At 29.6% G+C, this 18,140-nt stretch overlaps 7 protein-coding genes across 7 annotated transcripts; 3 read left to right on the forward strand and 4 right to left on the reverse strand. All coding sequences in view use genetic code 12, as the record gives it.

Moving 5' to 3' along the window:
- Positions 1-111: 111 nt before the first annotated feature.
- Positions 112-975, forward strand: KGF55_001378 (tRNA methyltransferase; the record flags this gene model as incomplete). Its single annotated transcript, XM_051755947.1, has 1 exon — positions 112-975. The coding sequence occupies one exon, from the start codon at positions 112-114 to the stop codon at positions 973-975; it is 864 nt and encodes a 287-aa protein (XP_051615689.1).
- Positions 976-1,041: 66 nt separating this feature from the next.
- Positions 1,042-2,832, reverse strand: KRS1 (lysine--tRNA ligase; the record flags this gene model as incomplete). The annotated part of the gene is made up of 1 exon (XM_051755948.1): positions 1,042-2,832. The coding sequence occupies one exon, from the start codon at positions 2,830-2,832 to the stop codon at positions 1,042-1,044; it is 1,791 nt and encodes a 596-aa protein (XP_051615690.1).
- Positions 2,833-3,026: 194 nt separating this feature from the next.
- KGF55_001380 (uncharacterized protein) lies at positions 3,027-4,037 on the forward strand (the record flags this gene model as incomplete). The annotated part of the gene is made up of 1 exon (XM_051755949.1): positions 3,027-4,037. One exon carries the CDS (start codon positions 3,027-3,029, stop codon positions 4,035-4,037), a length of 1,011 nt encoding a protein of 336 aa, XP_051615691.1.
- A 366-nt stretch (positions 4,038-4,403) lies between these two features.
- On the reverse strand, positions 4,404-6,308 carry KGF55_001381 (methylenetetrahydrofolate reductase (NAD(P)H); the record flags this gene model as incomplete). Its single annotated transcript, XM_051755950.1, has 1 exon — positions 4,404-6,308. One exon carries the CDS (start codon positions 6,306-6,308, stop codon positions 4,404-4,406), a length of 1,905 nt encoding a protein of 634 aa, XP_051615692.1.
- Positions 6,309-7,136: 828 nt separating this feature from the next.
- KGF55_001382 (uncharacterized protein) lies at positions 7,137-7,648 on the forward strand (the record flags this gene model as incomplete). Its single annotated transcript, XM_051755951.1, has 4 exons — positions 7,137-7,167; positions 7,249-7,294; positions 7,348-7,456; positions 7,541-7,648. The coding sequence occupies 4 exons, from the start codon at positions 7,137-7,139 to the stop codon at positions 7,646-7,648; spliced, it is 294 nt and encodes a 97-aa protein (XP_051615693.1).
- Positions 7,649-13,089: 5,441 nt separating this feature from the next.
- Positions 13,090-13,595, reverse strand: KGF55_001383 (uncharacterized protein; the record flags this gene model as incomplete). Its single annotated transcript, XM_051755952.1, has 2 exons — positions 13,090-13,454; positions 13,508-13,595. 2 exons carry the CDS (start codon positions 13,593-13,595, stop codon positions 13,090-13,092), a joined length of 453 nt encoding a protein of 150 aa, XP_051615694.1.
- Positions 13,596-15,558: 1,963 nt separating this feature from the next.
- Positions 15,559-16,404, reverse strand: KGF55_001384 (uncharacterized protein; the record flags this gene model as incomplete). Its single annotated transcript, XM_051755953.1, has 1 exon — positions 15,559-16,404. The coding sequence occupies one exon, from the start codon at positions 16,402-16,404 to the stop codon at positions 15,559-15,561; it is 846 nt and encodes a 281-aa protein (XP_051615695.1).
- Between the last annotated feature and the right edge of the window lie 1,736 nt (positions 16,405-18,140).

Raw genomic sequence — 18,140 nt, forward strand, 5'->3', positions numbered from 1 at the left:
CGTGGTTATTGTTTGATTGATTTGATTGAATTTGATGTTTGAAAAATCTGAAGAATTTTTTTTTTTTTTTTTCAAAATTTGTTTCACAACAAAATATCAAAAACCAAATGAATGGGTAAAACAAGTAAAGATAAAAGAGATCTTTATTATAGAAGAGCAAAAGAAGAAGGATGGAGAGCAAGATCAGCTTATAAATTATTACAATTAGATCAAGAATTTAATTTACTTGGTGAAAATGTTAAAAGAGTTGTTGATTTATGTGCTGCTCCAGGTTCTTGGTCTCAAGTATTAAGTTCAAAATTATCAACCACCAGTACAATAATAGCAGTTGATTTACAACCAATGACTCCCATAGATAATGTAACTACAATTCAAGCAGATATAACTCATCCTAAAACTTTACAACAAATTCTTACTCATTTTAATGGAGAATTAGCTGATTTTGTATGTAGTGATGGAGCACCAGATGTAACAGGATTACATGATTTAGATGAATATATTCAACATCAATTAGTTTGGTCAGCATTACAATTAACTACATGTATTTTAAAACCAGGTGGATCATTTGTTGCAAAAATTTTTAGAGGTCAAGATATTGATTTAATGTATTATAAACTACAACGGTTCTTTGGTAAAGTGATTTGTGCAAAACCAAAGAGTTCAAGAAGTACAAGTTTAGAAGCGTTTATTGTATGTTTAGATTATAAACCAATACCTGGCTGGATACCAAGATTAGATTTAAATAAACTGACTAATGAATTTTTTGAAGGTATTGAATTTGGTGATGACAACCAAAGATCAATTGTTGAATTTGTTTCTTGTGGAGGTGATGATGCTTTTGATTCTGATGCAACTTATAATATAGAAGAAGATCTGAAACGATTAGATCCAATACAATTACCAACTGCTCCTCCTTATAAAAAGGCATTAGAATTAAAAAGAAAAGGAGAATTATCTAGACGTGAAATAAAATAATGTATAAATTATGTAATTAGATTTTAATGACTATTTATTTTAAAATTCTATCTACTTAAATATTTTCTAATTATCTTTCAATGGTTCTTCACCTTTTAATACTAAAGCATCTGGTTTTAAAGTTGGGAACAATAATACTTCCCTAATAGTATTTGAATCAGTTAAAAACATAGCTAATCTATCAATACCACAACCCCAACCAGCAGTTGGTGGTAAACCATATTCTAAAGCATTACAAAAAGTTTCATCAACTAATTGAGCTTCATCATCACCTTGAGCTTTTTGTCTTGCTTGTTCTTCAAATCTTGCTCTTTGATCAAATGGATCATTTAATTCTGTATAAGCATTACATATTTCTTTTGTTGCAACAAATACTTCAAATCTTTCACATAATCCAGGGATTTTTCTATCTTTTTTAGCTAATGGTGACATCATTTGTGGATGACCAAATATAAATGTTGGATTTATTGAAGAATCTTCTAATTCTCCAACTAATTTATCTAACATTCTTGCATTAGTTAATGGAGGAGAACAATCTAATTTATTATCTTTTAATATTTTTTTTAAAAACTCTCCGGTTTCTTCTGTATGTAATTGATCTCCTGATGGGAATTTTACATTATAAACTTTTTCTAATTCTTCAATCATATTAATTCTTTTCCATGGTCTTGAAAAATCTAATGTTAATGCTTCTCCCTGGGGGCCATCAGGATGATAAGTAACTTTATAATCACCAGTAATTTCTTTAACCATTTCAGAAAATAATAATTCCGTCATATCCATTAAATCATAAACATCAGCATAAGCTTGATAAAATTCACAAGTTGTAAATTCAGGATTATGAGTCATATCAATACCTTCATTTCTAAATTGTCTACCAATTTCATAAACTCTATCCATTCCTCCAACAACTAATTCTTTTAAAAATAATTCAGGAGCAATTCTCATAAACATTTCCATATTTAAATCATTATGATGAGTTTTAAAAGGTTTTGCAGTAGCACCACCAGCAATAACATTTAAAATAGGAGTTTCAACTTCAATAAAATCTCTTGAATCTAAAAATTTTCTAATATATTGAATAATTTTAGATCTTATTTGAAAAGTTTTTCTACTTGATTCATTCATTATTAAATCTAAATAACGTTTTCTATATCTTGCTTCTTGATCTTTAAATCCATAATGTTCTGTAGGTAACATATGTAAACATGGAGTTAATAATTGAATAGATTTTGCAAATATAGATAATTCACCTTCTCCTCCCTTTGCAGGAGCAGTTCTACCTGGATAACCAATAACTCCAATTATATCACCTCTTTTTAAAATTTCATGCATTGATTCATATTGTTCAAGAGAATCATAATCTTGAGCTTGAGCCATAATTTGTAATTCAACTCCATCTCCTTTTAATACATAAAATTTTAATTTTGATCCTGCTTCTCTCTTTGTCATTATTCTACCTGATAAATTTACAGATATATCTTTTAATGATTCACCTCTTTTTAAATTTTGGAATTCCTTGATGAAATCAGGTAATCTTTTAGTTACTTCAAATTTATGAGGATATGGATTAAAAGCTGATGGATCAGCATTGTTTTTTTCTCTTAATTCTTCAATTTGACGTGATCTAATTTCATGATATTGATTTGGGTTTAAATCTGCTAATTCATCTTTCTTTTTTGTTGATTTTTGAGAGGTGTTGGTGGTTGTTGGAGTAGCTTTTGATGCTTTTTTGGCTTCAATAGCTCTTTGTTTTTGTCTTCTTTTTAATTCTGTTTTGGAAACTTGTTCTCCTGTAACATCATCTAAATATGTTTTTTGAACTTGTTCAATCACTTGATCTACTCCGTCAGACATAATTGAGTAGTTTAAAATGAGTGTTCGATGAAAAGTAAACTGGTGATGTTCTTATTGTAAGAGTTGAAATTTTTTTCAGTGTAGACTCATTCTTTATCTTTTGTGACAATCAAAAACAAAAGTGAAAAATTTTTCCCATATTACTATTAAGTGATTCATATTGATCTAACTAAACAACAATAAACAACTGAACAATGCCTAATAGTAATACCAAATATCAGCCTTCCTCAATCAATACGATATCTATATCATCATCTGTTTTATTATCATTACTCAGACATACATCAGAACATTATCCAGCATTATTTTCAGGTGCTTTATTAGGATTTGAAGATGAAACAACAATAGATATAACTCATGCTTTCCCATATCCATATCCAGATCAATATGAAGGTGGATCATTTAAATCAAGATCAGGAAGTCAATATCAAAAAGATTTATTAGAAAATTTTAAAAAATTAGGTTATGGTATTGAATTTCAAGGTTGGTTTCAATCAACTATTTCTGGAAATTTTATAACTTCTCAATTAATTGAAGGATTAGCTCAACAACAATTAAATAATTCAAATATTTTTATATTAATTCATGATATGTCAAGTATAAATCAAGAAATAAGTTTAAAAGCTCTTAGATTATCTACGGGTTTTATGAATACTTATACAGAAGGAAAATGGAAATCAAAAGATTTAGAAAAAAATAAATTATCATATTTAAATATATTTGATGAATTAGAATTAAATATACAGAATCAAGAATTAATAAACTTGTTTTTAACTTCTCAATCACAGCAATCATCATCACCAACAACAAAACAAACAGAATCAGAATTACAAATATTAAATCTTTTATCAAATTCAAATTCTACTTCACAATTATTAGAATCATTATATTCACAAGTAGATTCTTTCAATTATGATCAAAATAATTTTAATTATTATCAAAGACAATATCAAAAAGAAAGTTCAAAAATTCAACAATGGAAACAACAAAGAAAATATGAAAATTTAGAAAGGGCAAAAAATGGAGAAAAAGAAATTGAAAATAATGATGATTGGAAAAATATTTTTAAATTACCTATTGAACCTTCAAGAATGAATAATCTTTTACATAGTTCTTCTATTGAAATTTTAGCTGATGATATTTTAAAAAAATGTGATGAAGAATTACAAAAATCTTTTGTTATTAATAAAAAATTAACTTTATAGATTTTATAACTGATGACCTTTTTTAATAGATGATGAGTTTTTGAAGTAAATTTTACATTCATTGGATCAACCTAACTCTTTCGAACTCTTTTCGCCATAAAAATAATACTTTGGATTGACATTATAAATGTAAAGTTGATATAGAAGGATTCATCACTTTTTTTTATCAAGAAATCGGAGTATGTTCAGCAACTCGAGTAGCTTTGGTCGTATAACGAAGGTCAATTTTCATAGTTGTAGTTGGGAAAATCATAAATATATCATTAAAATATGAAGGGTATAAAAATCTATAAACTTGTAAAAACAAAATCTATATGCAAATGTAAAACTTTTATATCATAACTTCCATTTCTCAATAACTAATTGCTATTCCAACAACAAATCCCATAATGCATTTTCATCAGGAAATTCATGATGAATTAAACTTATTAAAATATAATTTTCATAAATATAATTTAATAATTTAAAACTTTTCAGTTGTTTTTTATAACATCTTGACCATTCTAACCATAACAAGAAAGCTTCTTCATTCCATGCTTTAAATGATTCATAATCTATAACTGTTGGTTGAATAACTTCTTTTGATGGGAAAACTCCCCAAGTTACAGCATTTTTTGATTTAAAATTATGATTTTCATTTATTTTTAAATTGGATTTAATTTCATTTTTATAATTACCTGAATAATAAGTTATTAAATTATCATCTAATCTTTTTTGTAGGTGTTCCCATTCTGTTTTAGGTAAAAATAATTCAATAAATGATTTTTGATAAATTATACCATTTGATGGTCCCCAACCAAAAATATTATCTGTTGATTTACATCCATTTACTGCTGGTTGAGAAGCTATTGAAAACCAACCTTTATCATTTAATTCAAATAATTGTTCTTGAATTATTGTAGTTTCTGGTGATAATGAACTATCAGCCCATGGTATAACATCTATTTTACCAGAAAGATAATTTTTAAAAATTAAACTTATATCACTAATTGAAGTTGGTGAACCCCATTTTATTATTGCTTCATTTGAATTATGAATTTTTAAATTTGGTCCATAACCATCTATTTCTCCATAAGCTGGAGAATTTGAATCACCAAATCTACCATTAGGAAAATCATCCCATGTTGCATCTTTACCTAATGCTCCTTTACCTCTACTTATTTCATATAATGCCTTTTTATCACTATATAATAATTTACTATTTACATTTTTACCAACAACATTTTCATTTATTGATGATTTTCTTCTTGATTTTTTACTGCCATTACCATTTGAAATTGGAATATCCACCTCATCTTCATCTTCAGAATCAGTTGCTAATACATCTTCATTTTCAAATCTAGTTGATGGACCATCTAAAATAGGATGTAAAACTTTTGATTCATTTACAATTGATGCAACTGCTTTTTCTAAATTTAATGTATAAAAATGATAACCTTTTAAATTTGTTAATTTATTAATTTTATCAATAATTTCACAAATTAATTCAACACCTAAAGATTTTACAGCATCATCATCATTTTTTATTTTTTCAAATTGTTCATATATATCATTCGGTATAGTTGCATGAGACAATTTAGTAGCTCTTGTAAATACTTTATGAGTTGTTATTGGCATTAATCCAGGAATTAAAGGAATATCTTTTAGTTCTGGTTGTTGTTTTATTAATTTTTCAAAATTTATAAATTTATCAACATCAAAAAATAATTGAGTTATTATAAAATCAGCTCCTGCTTTAATTTTTTCAATTAAAAATGGTATATCCTTTTTTGGATTTTGATTTGAATTATCAGAACCATCAACATGTCCCTCCGGATAAGCAGCAACTCCAATACAAAAATAATTTCCATATTCTTTTCTAATATATTTTACTAAATCTATTGCATTTTTAAATTCACAATTTGGTGTCCAATATTCTTCAGTTCTTGCAGGATCACCTCGTAACGCTAAAATATTCCTTATCCCATTAATTTTTGCTCTTTTTAAAGCTTCATCAATAACTTCTTTATTTGTATTTGTACAAGTTAAATGTAATACAGTATTTATACCAATTTTTTTTTGACATGTTGAAGCTAAATCTAATGATTTTTCACTTGTTGATCCTCCTGCTCCCCATGTAACTGTTATAAATAATGGATTAAATGCTGATAACCGATTTAATCTTGCTAATAAATTTCTAAAACCAGAATCTGTTTTTGGTGGGAAAAATTCAAATGATATAAATTTTTCTTCTGGACCTAATGAATTCATTAGATCTTTTACTGTACTCATATTTTGTATCTATTGAGTTTGTTTGAGGTGTTTAAGGGTCTATGTGGTTGTAGTTGGTGGTGGTGTTGATTAATATAATTTTATTTGTGGAGTAGAGTAAAGTTTCAAAAGATTTTCAGATTTGATTTGATGTTACAGAAATTTTTCAATTTTCGTTTTTTCGATTTTTTCATTTCAACCTTCTTTCAATGAATTATTACATATTTGGAACTCAGGATACTTTATGGACCATGCAAATGAGAGACAGATTTGTTAAAGGGGGTTTGTTCCAAATTACTGTAAGTGAATTGGCTGGAATAGAGCTGAAAATTCCTTCTAAATCTTCATCATCAATAACTTAAATAATGAATCAAGATCAGGTAAGCAAATTACAACTTATCCAATATGAACGAAATTGAACTTTATGGAATTCCTAGAGAAGTATAACATGAATTTTTTGCATAATGACACAACATAATAACATGTTTTGAGAGTTTGTAGTAAGGTTGTGAAAATTTGCTACTCAAGTTATAACAAGGAAAGATTCAATTACACTTTATAGGCTGAGTTGTAATCTGATTATCAGGTCACGAATCTTTATCTTAGCTTTTGGTTAGGTCCAAATGCAAATTTGATGTTGACAAAAGCTGCCGGTTATAAAGTTTTATTTAACCCTAGATTCGAGTCTAAGTTTTCATCATATTAAATAAGATGATGAATTCAAAAAGTATGTATAATAAAAAACCACAAAAGAAAGTTGAGAGTAAATCTTATGATCAAGTTATTTGATAATGCTAAACTGGATTTCAAGAATCATGATTTCGAATCTAATTATTCAAAACTTTTCAAATGTTGAGTCTCTCAAATATTGAGTCATCATGTTAGAAGTCAAAAGCGTCACCTTAATTAAAAACATCATAATAGTTCAACCCGAAAGAAATTGTCAACTAACGACCTTAAGATGCCAATGGAACTCAAGAAATTGGTGGTGCTTCTGATACTAGAGAGTATGTCAGTGCTAATGCTACCCAAGAAACTAATTCAATAACAGCATCATTAGCATTGCTTCAGCACCAGTGTCATATGAATCTACATTAAACATTGTGGCGGGATTGGAAATTGTAGCATCAAACGCTGTACTTCCATCCCCAGAACAAGTGCTGGCCCAGGTAAGTACATTGCCTTGTCTATTACAGATAAAAAAGAACTTAGTTCTTCAATTTTATGGTGTACTAATACTTGACCGAATCAAGCGTCCATTAACAACTGACGCTAAAGCATGGAGTAGCTTGTTCCTAAACCCGTCACTAGCCTCACAAGCTATGTTCGGTCTCGAAATAGGTGCATATTACGGGACCTAACATAGTTTGTGAGCCTTTTGCAATGGGTAAGGAGTCTCGACCGTTTAAATACTGACGATCCAAATTTTCAAGGACTTTTTGCTGAACCGCAGATGATTATAGAACAACCTTCGTACAAAGTCATAACAACAAATATACCTTATTACTAGGATGTCCGTTTGATAAAGTCAAGTATCCAAATGCAATCGAGTTAACAAAAAACTGCTCCAATACAACTATAAACAATGTAAAGATTTTCCATGAACTAATCATGAATTTCTGCAAGAGTTATCAAGCATGAACTGAACCTTCCCATTCAAAGAATTTTATATTTATAACTCTCTAACCAAAACTAATCCAATTTCACCTTTTCTCTGCTCAAGCCCGGAATAGCCTCCGCACTCTTTTACGTTCATATCTTCTAAAGCGCTTGTTATGTAAAACCCCCAAAAGGCTTGATGTCCACTATGGAAAATGCTGACCAAAAAGCTTTCATATCAACCCTGGAAGATGCAGAAAACCCAACGAAAGTGTATATGGCTTGAATCAAGCGGACTTTGAATGGTTCTGTTTGTTTACTTCGAGCCATACAAACTTTTGTTATTATTCCAACGTTTATCAAGGTTGATATAAAATGCCTTTTGGTGGTTTAACATAACAAAGACATAAGAATATATGAGCGTAGGCAGTTCCTCGACCACGTAATAATTCATACTAACTTTTAACATGCACCAACATAATCCTTTTAGCTTTCTATGACAATTTTATACACACACTCGAAATCCCGTTTGAGATTATTTTCTAAATTGATCGCCCAAAATCTTATTGGGACGCGGTTTCCAGGATAAAGATACTGAATACGCATCAGTTTCTTTTCCCTATAGATATCATTTGATCAATTTATAATTAAATTTGGATCAACTGCTGGAATTTTGGATGTTTCACTTACGATTCTTTCATCATTGATAGAATCAAAATTTCGACAAAAATAATTTTTATTACTCGTTCTGTTAAATTGATTCACCTTAGGATCTATCCGTTGTATTCTCTCCTGTTGATACTGGAGGGAATCTTGATGATATAGATGTTCGTTAGTTAATCTAGTCACCAATCAGATAGTAGATTTCGCCATCTCTATATTAAATACCAACACACAGTGCGATACTGCATATTGTATTTCTATATAGGTCACGTGTTACATTACTGTAACACGGATATAAGCTACTCTCTTCTTGACATCTATATTTGGATTACATGCGGTTCAATGCTATATACACTCCCAGTGTATTACATCTCAACATTTCCCCTTAATCCAAATATCTATGACTATCACCAATCTATCAACCGTCATCCCCCACCACTAGCCAACCTGAGTCCGTTCAATCACTAGATCAGAACTTTTAGTCAACACCATACTTGTGATGTAACTAATGACTATAGGTCACTATGTGGATTTAACTGATTCAAGACTCTCAGGTCCAAATTTCAAAACATACATACATTAGACTCATCTCATGAGTATTACAAACAGATATCAAACTCAACTCATGAGTATTGTTAAACATTATTAAAGGTTTCACCAGTCAGTGATCACCACCGTCCTCCTGACGTGGATTTTATAATCAATACTTAAGAAACAGTAACACACCATCCCGTGGTTGTTCACATTTAAATTTTAGTAACACACCAACCCGTGGTTGTTCCCTAAAGTTCTAATACTTAGAACAGTAACATTTGCAGTTTATTCAGGCCTTCATCCTGGGAATCTTCAACTCCAAAACTCATCGTTACTTTCCATTTATTAACCTTGTACCCAACAAAGTTACCAGATAATATGGATATCTCATTTCATTGATCAATCTTAAACCCAATAAGGTTACCAAATTACATGGAGAAATGATTCTTTTATCAAACTTATACTCAATAAAGTTACCAAATGATATGGAGAATTTATGCAATTACTTTTCCCCTCAATCGAGAGGAACTAAACCAGTACAATTTCATAAACATTTTAAAACTTAATTCGTCTCGATTGGTTTATCAAAATAAATTTCCTAACAGATTCTTTGGAACTTTATAGACAATTGCAACAGATCCATTGTTTACATTATCTTCAATGCAATTATACCTAACACCTATGTGTTTTGTTTTCTGATACTGAATTTCAAGTGATAATATATTGTTGTCCTCAAATATCTTAATAGATGATAATATTTCAATCTTATATTCATGAACCATTATAAGAAACCTTCTAACTTCTTTTTGCTTTTCTGCAAACATCATATATTCAGCTTCAAGAATATAAAGAGCTACCTTCACTTGCTTTCATGCTTCCACACATTTTAAACTATTAGCTAGTGATGCTCTTTCATCAATTTATGTAGGTCTTTAATAAATTCAATTTGCAGCTTAATAAACTTCTTAGCCTATCAACGTAATATTGAAAACACGAAAAAATAATGTCTCTTTGATATAACAACTCACATGTTTAGCAGTATCAGAAGTTTTGATCATGGAAAAATACAAACAATATTAAAAACAGTTAAAACTCTTAATGTATTTTCTGATATATCATAATATGAACCATCAGTCCATAATACAAGATCTTTTTCATTGGTAGTTGTAAAGATTTATGAAATTAGCTCTTTCTTCTTAACCTTCTAAAAGAAAATACTAATTCACAATGTCCAATGCCTAATCTGATTTGCAGCCAAAAACATTTTAACTACTAACTAGCAATCCAATGAAGTAGTGAGCAAAAAAATTTTATGAGTTTCATTAGTAACTTCCAACTTCCATGTTGTAACACCCAAAATTGGGTAACCAATACACTCCGGCATTATGAATTCAGTTAAAATTTTACTTAAAATGATTATCTACCAGTACTGTCACAAGACCACTCTTTTAATAAATTTAAACACTTAAAACAAAAATAAAAAAAAAATTATAATGGCACTAACTCCTAGTCTTTACTACCAGGAAAAGATTTCAACAAATTTTTATCATATTAATTTCCTCAGCTAGTTTTCCACATATAACTAAATCTCAAACATAAAAATTGTGAACAACATGCAGACCATGTACTTTAACAACTTTAGTAAGACCATATTCAATTAAGACCTTCTTTATGATAGGACTCTTTCTCAACGGAGTTTGTTTCAAAGTATAAACACACATTCTTAATAACAACAGTTTTATTGATACACTTATGCTTGTTACAAATAACAACAAGCAGACACTTCGTCATTTACAAATCCACCCGGAAACGCTTTGATGGTATCTCTTTAACATTTATCATTACCATCTAGTCATCTTAACTCCGATGAATAATCTTTATAAATTCAAATTCAATCATAGATTCAACAGTGTTCTGTACTAACTCAACTTTAAGAACAATCACTATTGTAAAACAGATATACTTGAGACTTCTATCAACTCAAGATTTTTGAATATCAACAACTTCGTCAATATGTACAGATATACTTGAGGCTTCTATCAACTCAAGATTTTAAATATCAACAGCTATGTCAATATGAACAGATATACTTGAGGCTTCCATCATCTCAAGATTTTGAATATCAACAGCTATGTCAATATGAACAGATGTACTTGAGGCTTCTATCATCTCAAGATTTATAAATATCGACAACTTCGTCAATATAACCAGATATACTTGAGGCTTCTATCATCTCAAGATTTATATATATCGACAACTTCGTCAATATAACCAGATATACTTGAGGCTTCTATCATCTCAAGATTTATATATATCAACAACTTCGTCGATATGAACAGATATAACAGATATCACAGATGTAACAGATATCAACTGAACAGATGTAACAGATATCAATTGGACAGATGTAACAGATATCAATTGGACAGATGTAACAGATATCAACTGAACATATATAACAGATATCACAGATGTAACAGATATCAAATAAACAGATATAACAGATATCTAATGACCAGATGTAACAGATATAAATTGAACGGATATAAATTGAACAGATATCTAATGACCAGATGTAACAGATATTAAATTTCCCCTCAATCAAGAGAAATCAAGCCAGCACATTCTTGCAAAGCTTACTTCTTCATATAGATATCATTATCTTTTGTCAATATCGTTAACAAACATCAACTGAAGAAACCTTCACTCAAATGATTTTCATGTTAACCAAGACCTCTTAATTCACTCGACTTTGATGGCAACTTTAGACACCTAACATTAACCACTTTTTCAGTTTTAATCTGATTTCCAAACCTCAACATTCATGATTACAGTACATGCTGTTACATCATCTTATATTAGATGCCAAATTACTCTTGGTTCAATCAGTGAATGTATATGTTACAATGAACCTAAAAAACACACTAGTTTCGTTCAACAACTTCAATTTTAACTCGAGCTTCGAGTTTTCAGATGGAAAGAAATTTTGGAAAAGTCCAAGTAATCTCACGGACAGCTTTCCTCTGAATCTGAAACTAGCACCTAAAAGTAAACATATTCTTCAATAAAACGTCTTAAAGGTTCTCTTTACTGACCATCTGTCTCTCTTCATAGTCAGAATATGTGCAATCACACCACATAAATAAGTTTACCTTTCAAATGGAATTATCAACTATAGTTTTATCACTCAGAAACTAATACTTTACGTCAATTTAATACAGCCTTTGCATATTCAGCTGCACCGCTTCAAAACTTTTCCAGTAAACCCAAATCAAACAGGGTACTGCAACACACATATGTAATACTTCTAGTCGTATTTTCAGCAACAACATGTGGATGTGAATATGAAATAACCGTTTTGTGATGAGCTTCATCACTAATTCAACACTGCTTCTTCATCAGTTTATTAAATAAATTTAGTTCATGAAGGGAATATCTGATTTGCTAAAACTATTGAATAACTAATCACTGTTTCAGTAGCATCTGATTTTCTAATACCAATTTTAAAAAATTTTCACACCACTTCATATCTTACATTGAAACAAACCTTCATCAATATATGCAGTAACCACGAGTTTTCAGCTGATAAAATTAAAGATGTGTGGATTCCTGATACTTATGCCATTACTTCATATATGCCAATACTTCATATTAGTTGCTCCAGTATTCGAATACAAAAATTATTTTCATCATCAATGTTAATTTTTGAGTGCTCCAATTACATTCAACTTTACTGCAGAGCAAGACGATGAGGAACAATAAGGCAAAACAGTATACATTTCTTGGTCTATTAAATCACTTTCATTAGAGTTTCTTTCATCTTTTCCAGAGCAGTCCTATCTATCAAATTCTCTTAATGGACTTGCGCAGTTAGCTTTAATGTGACCACGTCCCATACAATTGAGACACAAGACTGTTGAATTTCCCGAAACATACCAATCGGTATTTTCATCTACTTTTGCTATTTTCTCAAGCTCCCGCTCAAATTTCTGCTCATCCAGCAACTTCATTTCGGATGATGATTTTTTATCAATAGCTCCATATATAGTAGCCGGAAATCGTCGACATCATCAGTAACCGTAGCTAACAGATCCATATCTAGATCCAGATCAAATACTCTAGCTCGCGCAGCTCTCTGTTTCTCTAATTCTTCTTCGTCTTTCACCAAAAACTCCACAAAATTTTCCAATCTTACTTCATCTGATAAATTTTCTTCCTGTAACTCATCAACCATCTCGTTTGTAGTAGTTATGGAACCACACTTTTTCTTTATTCTGAGATACATGGCTTTTCCATAATAATCAGCGATTATCAACGATCTTAATACATTTTCGTTAACACTTTTCGAAAGTAACAAATTCACAGTTGTTTCTAAAAAAATGGATTCCTTTTTATATCGGTACTCAATAAACATTCTTGTAAACCAGGAATTTCCCCAGCTTTTTGCATAATTCTGTCATTCCATCTTGAATAACCACTTTTGGATGATAGTTGGAATTCTGGTGGTGTCATAATTTAAACGCATGATCCCAGGTTGTCGGCTCATAACCTGTTAAATTGATTCACCTTAGGATCTATCCGTTGTATTCTCTCCTGTTGATACTGGAGGGAATCTTGATGATATAGATGTTCGTTAGTTAATCTAGTCACCAATCAGATAGTAGATTTCGCCATCTCTATATTAAATACCAACACACAGTGCGATACTGCATATTGTATTTCTATATGGGTCCGTGTTACATTACTGTAACCCGGATATAAGCTACTCTCTTCTTGACATCTATATTTGGATTACATGCGGTTCAATGCTATATACACTCCCAGTGTATTACATCTCAACACGTTCACTTGTTTTGAATTTTTAGTTCTAATTTTCAACACCTTCATCATAATTTGTTAAAAGGCTGTTCCAATTATGATTTGATCCGTTTCAGCTAATGTTTCAACTAATTTCATCAATTTGCGTTGAAGAGTTATAAAATTTAGTTTTGGTCAATGTAAGTTTGATTTAATATCCTACCCTCAAAAAGAGTTAGTTCATTTAAAGCTATCTAATCAATAAGAGGAATTAAATTTTTACAATAAGTTGAAATCATCAAGTTAATTATCAATTTGATTTGTCAAAAGATTCAAAGGAATATATGATGTCTGCACCAAGAGGTACTCTTGGTGTGCTTTTCATGTATTCCTTTGAATCTTTCGGCAAGTTAAATGCCGGAGATTCAAGCTATCACTTCAAATTTCAATTCAGAAGACACAGTCATATAATCCAATCATTAAATCATAACCTGTTACAACTAAAGAGAATTCAATGGAGGATTAATTAGAACATATCAAACAAAAAAAATTAAATTGAATCCACATCTGATGAAGGAACAAGCTTACCTTTAGATAACTTCATTTTAGTAGATGATCAGTTACATGCTGTTTTAGATAATAAAATTATGAAAGATGTTATTAGAGAAGAATTCATAGAAATGACTACATAAATAAAGTCACATTATATGTTGCCAATTTAATTTGTAAAAATACAGGTTAAAATTATAGTCACAAATATTATTCAACATTGTCATTTTTGTCAATTAAACTCAAGTTTATCATCTATTACAGGAGAATTACAACCATTAGAATTTTGCATCAGCTTTTTCATGATAAAGATTTGATTATATGGGATCATTAGTTAATTGAGATAAATATTCATAAATTTTACTTGCAATTGAACACGCAATGGGTTTTATGGACTTATTTCCAACTGAATCAAATAATGCAACCACAGCAATGTTGACTTTAATTTGGTCAAGTTCACAATATCCCAAAAACGCTGGATACTACTCTTTAAGCAAGTGTAGTATAAGTATGATTTTGATTGGATAAAAAGTCATTGACTTCATCTTGGAAATTCAAAACTCACATGGACAGCTGTGATGATTTCAAAAACGACTTTATCCGAGCAAATTATACTTACTAAGCTCCCCTAAAGAGCAGAATCCAATTCATCGAACTAATCGATTCTCCGTGTTAAGCTTTAAAAAATTATTCAAAGGTAAACACGTTCAAGAAGCTATGCTTCAAATATACAGACAAACACGAGAGAAATCAAAAGTGCAGTTCATAATACAGTTGAAGAGATAAGGGAAACAAAAGATTAATTGGATCATGTTGATTCAAAGTTTCTCTCATCAAAATTCAACTGTACTGGCCTCAAATGCAAAAAATACTGAGGTATACTGTTCTCTCAGTGGCCAAGTTCAAACATGTTATTAATCTTTGACCTATTGGGTATCAAAATGCTCTTGTCTATTACATAAGTTCGTATCTTAAAACTAGGTTGAATTTGAGGAAGTAATAGAGGTACACTAGCAAAATATGAAAAATGATATTAATTGATTGATCTATATACTCATTGATTCAAAAATTACCATAGTTATTTTATCAAATTAAAGAAACTTCCTTCTTCAACTTAAGTATAACTACCTTATACAGCACTATAATCACCTCTATTACTACTATTACCAGTAAATTTTTCAATAATTTCTCTTATAAAATTAGGTAAACCTTTTAATAATTCAATAAAATTTTCAATAACTTCTTTTAAAGCACTTTGAAAATCAATTGCATTACCTTTATTATATTGAAACCAAGCACCACCAATAATATAAATACTTAAAAATAATACTAAAAAGATAAATATCCAAGTAAACCAACCCCATGATTCTCCATTATCTTTTTTTTTATTGTTGTTGTTATCATTATTTTTTTTATTATCATTATCTTTTTTCTTATCTTTATCACTTGTAATACATGCTCCTTTTGATGCTATTGAAATTCTTAAATTTTTTCCATCCCATTCATTTGATAAAATTTCATAATTATTAATATTTTTATCACATTTAAATGTTAAATCTGCATTTATTATTGAATCACCCCAATTAACTCCATTTATTACAATTGTAATACCATCTTCTCCATCTTTACCTAATTCAATATAATTTTTTTGAATATTTGAATTAAATCCAAAAACTTCATATACTATTTGATCTTTATTATCTTTATTATTATCTAATATTATTGATGTTATTCCACAAATATCTGAATTTGAAGGACAATCTTTATATGGTTGTTGATTATTATTTATAGTTTCACATATACCTAAATTCCAAGTTATATTTGTTTTTGATGGTGGTGTATTTTTGATAGTAGTTATTGAATGAATACCTTTTATTAATTCTAAATTATACGGCTGTAACTCTTTTACTGAACAATCAATTGCACTTGTGAATGCTAATGTGGTTGATAATAATACGAAAAATGATTTAAACATGACAGTCTCTCTAATTTTTTTGAGTTAATTAGTTTTGGAATGCAATTAATTGGTGATTTAAGTAAATAAAGTCCGAGATCTGAGTCTTTTGAAATGTTGAGTGGCTCTAAGATATTTTCGGTGAGTTCAAATAAAAACACAGGTAAGTAAAGTCTTTATAAGTGATTGAAAAATTAAAGTTCGTTGATTGAATTGATACTGTGTTTATTTGTCTAATATAATACTCTTATCTCCTTGACTATTCCCTATTACTTTCAAGTGGTATTTGAATATCTAATCAAATTTTTTTATAATTTTTTGACGTTCGGGTTCTATGACACAAAACAGAAGAATGAGACAAAACACTTACGACATTAAAAATTATTGTCGTAAATTGAATTTAATGTCTCAGATAAGATCTATAACACAACTTTACAAACATATAATGAAGTAAAGTATCATCATTAACTACTAATCATTATTTCAATAATAAATTTCAATCAGGATGGTGAACTAACCTTTTTCAATTATATTATGTAAGTACTATATTATATCTTTATAAGTAAGGATTTATATCTCAACTTAGCTTGAATATTGGTAATGTCGACTGTTCAACACAACTATTTATCAGATACAAAGTACACTATTTATCATATTCAAAGTACCTTGTATGTGATGGGTAGTAGGGTGTAACACTGGAGATTAGAGAAAGAGACGGTAGAAAGAAATAGAAAAACAAGTTGATGATTAAAATGAGGTTGGAATCTAAAAAGGTCAAGATTGAAATCCAACGACCAACAACTCCTGTTAAAGATGGATCTGATAGCTCAATAAAGAAAGAAACTAGGAAGAAGGTTTCATCAGTTAAAAAGTCAAAATCTATAAGGATGCAACTATCTTTACTGGTAAAATTGACAATATAAGCACAAACAAAGTGGTTGATGAAACGTCAGATACAACAAAATCAAGGTTCCTGAGCCTAATAAATGTATCAGACATTTTATACATCACTTTGATTGTGTCTTTTTGCTAATTTCACCAGAGAAGATTGTTGCATCATCGTTTAGTAAACTAAATTTGTGAGCCGTGTTTGGTTCCTTTTCTTTCTGGATTTTGCATCGCACAATGAAAGCAGTGAATTTTAGTTCAGCGAAATCTTCCAAAATATGTAACTAACTTCAACTAAAACAATAAAGAAAGAAATAGAAATTAGGAAGTATAATTGGAAATACAAAGCATAAAAAAGTTATGGAGAAAAACAAACTTGAATTGGAAGTAACCTATAAGACAATGCTTTCATTTTTGGTTGAACCACCACCACTTAAAATTTAATATATCCAAAGACAGATAACAAATCAACTGAAATTGAAATTCAAGGACTATAAAGCCAATGAATCCCATTTTTATTTGATTTGTTAACTTCTTTGAATATATGAGTTGGTTCAATCAAGTTGAAAGCATCGTGGTACTTCTAATCCCGGCTTGTTGTTTTCTGTAATTATTTTATAACTAATTAATTAATCCAATTTTGAAGAAAAGATTGGAAACAGCAAGACTCTAAATCAAACTTTAGCCTGGACCCATTCCAGTAGCCATTCTCGAAGTAATTATGTTATAGATCCACCCTGAATCATGTATTGATGTATATATATAAAAAAATCACGTGAGCCACAATTCTTTTGAACCGAAACCTCTGATTTTCAAAATTTACCCCACGATCAGAAATTAACTCCCCCTTGAAATTTAATCTAACTCCA

Source organism: Candida pseudojiufengensis, assembly GCF_024610245.1.
Source record: "Candida pseudojiufengensis strain CBS 10847 chromosome Unknown scaffold9, whole genome shotgun sequence".
NCBI lineage: Eukaryota > Fungi > Ascomycota > Pichiomycetes > Serinales > Debaryomycetaceae > Lodderomyces > Lodderomyces pseudojiufengensis.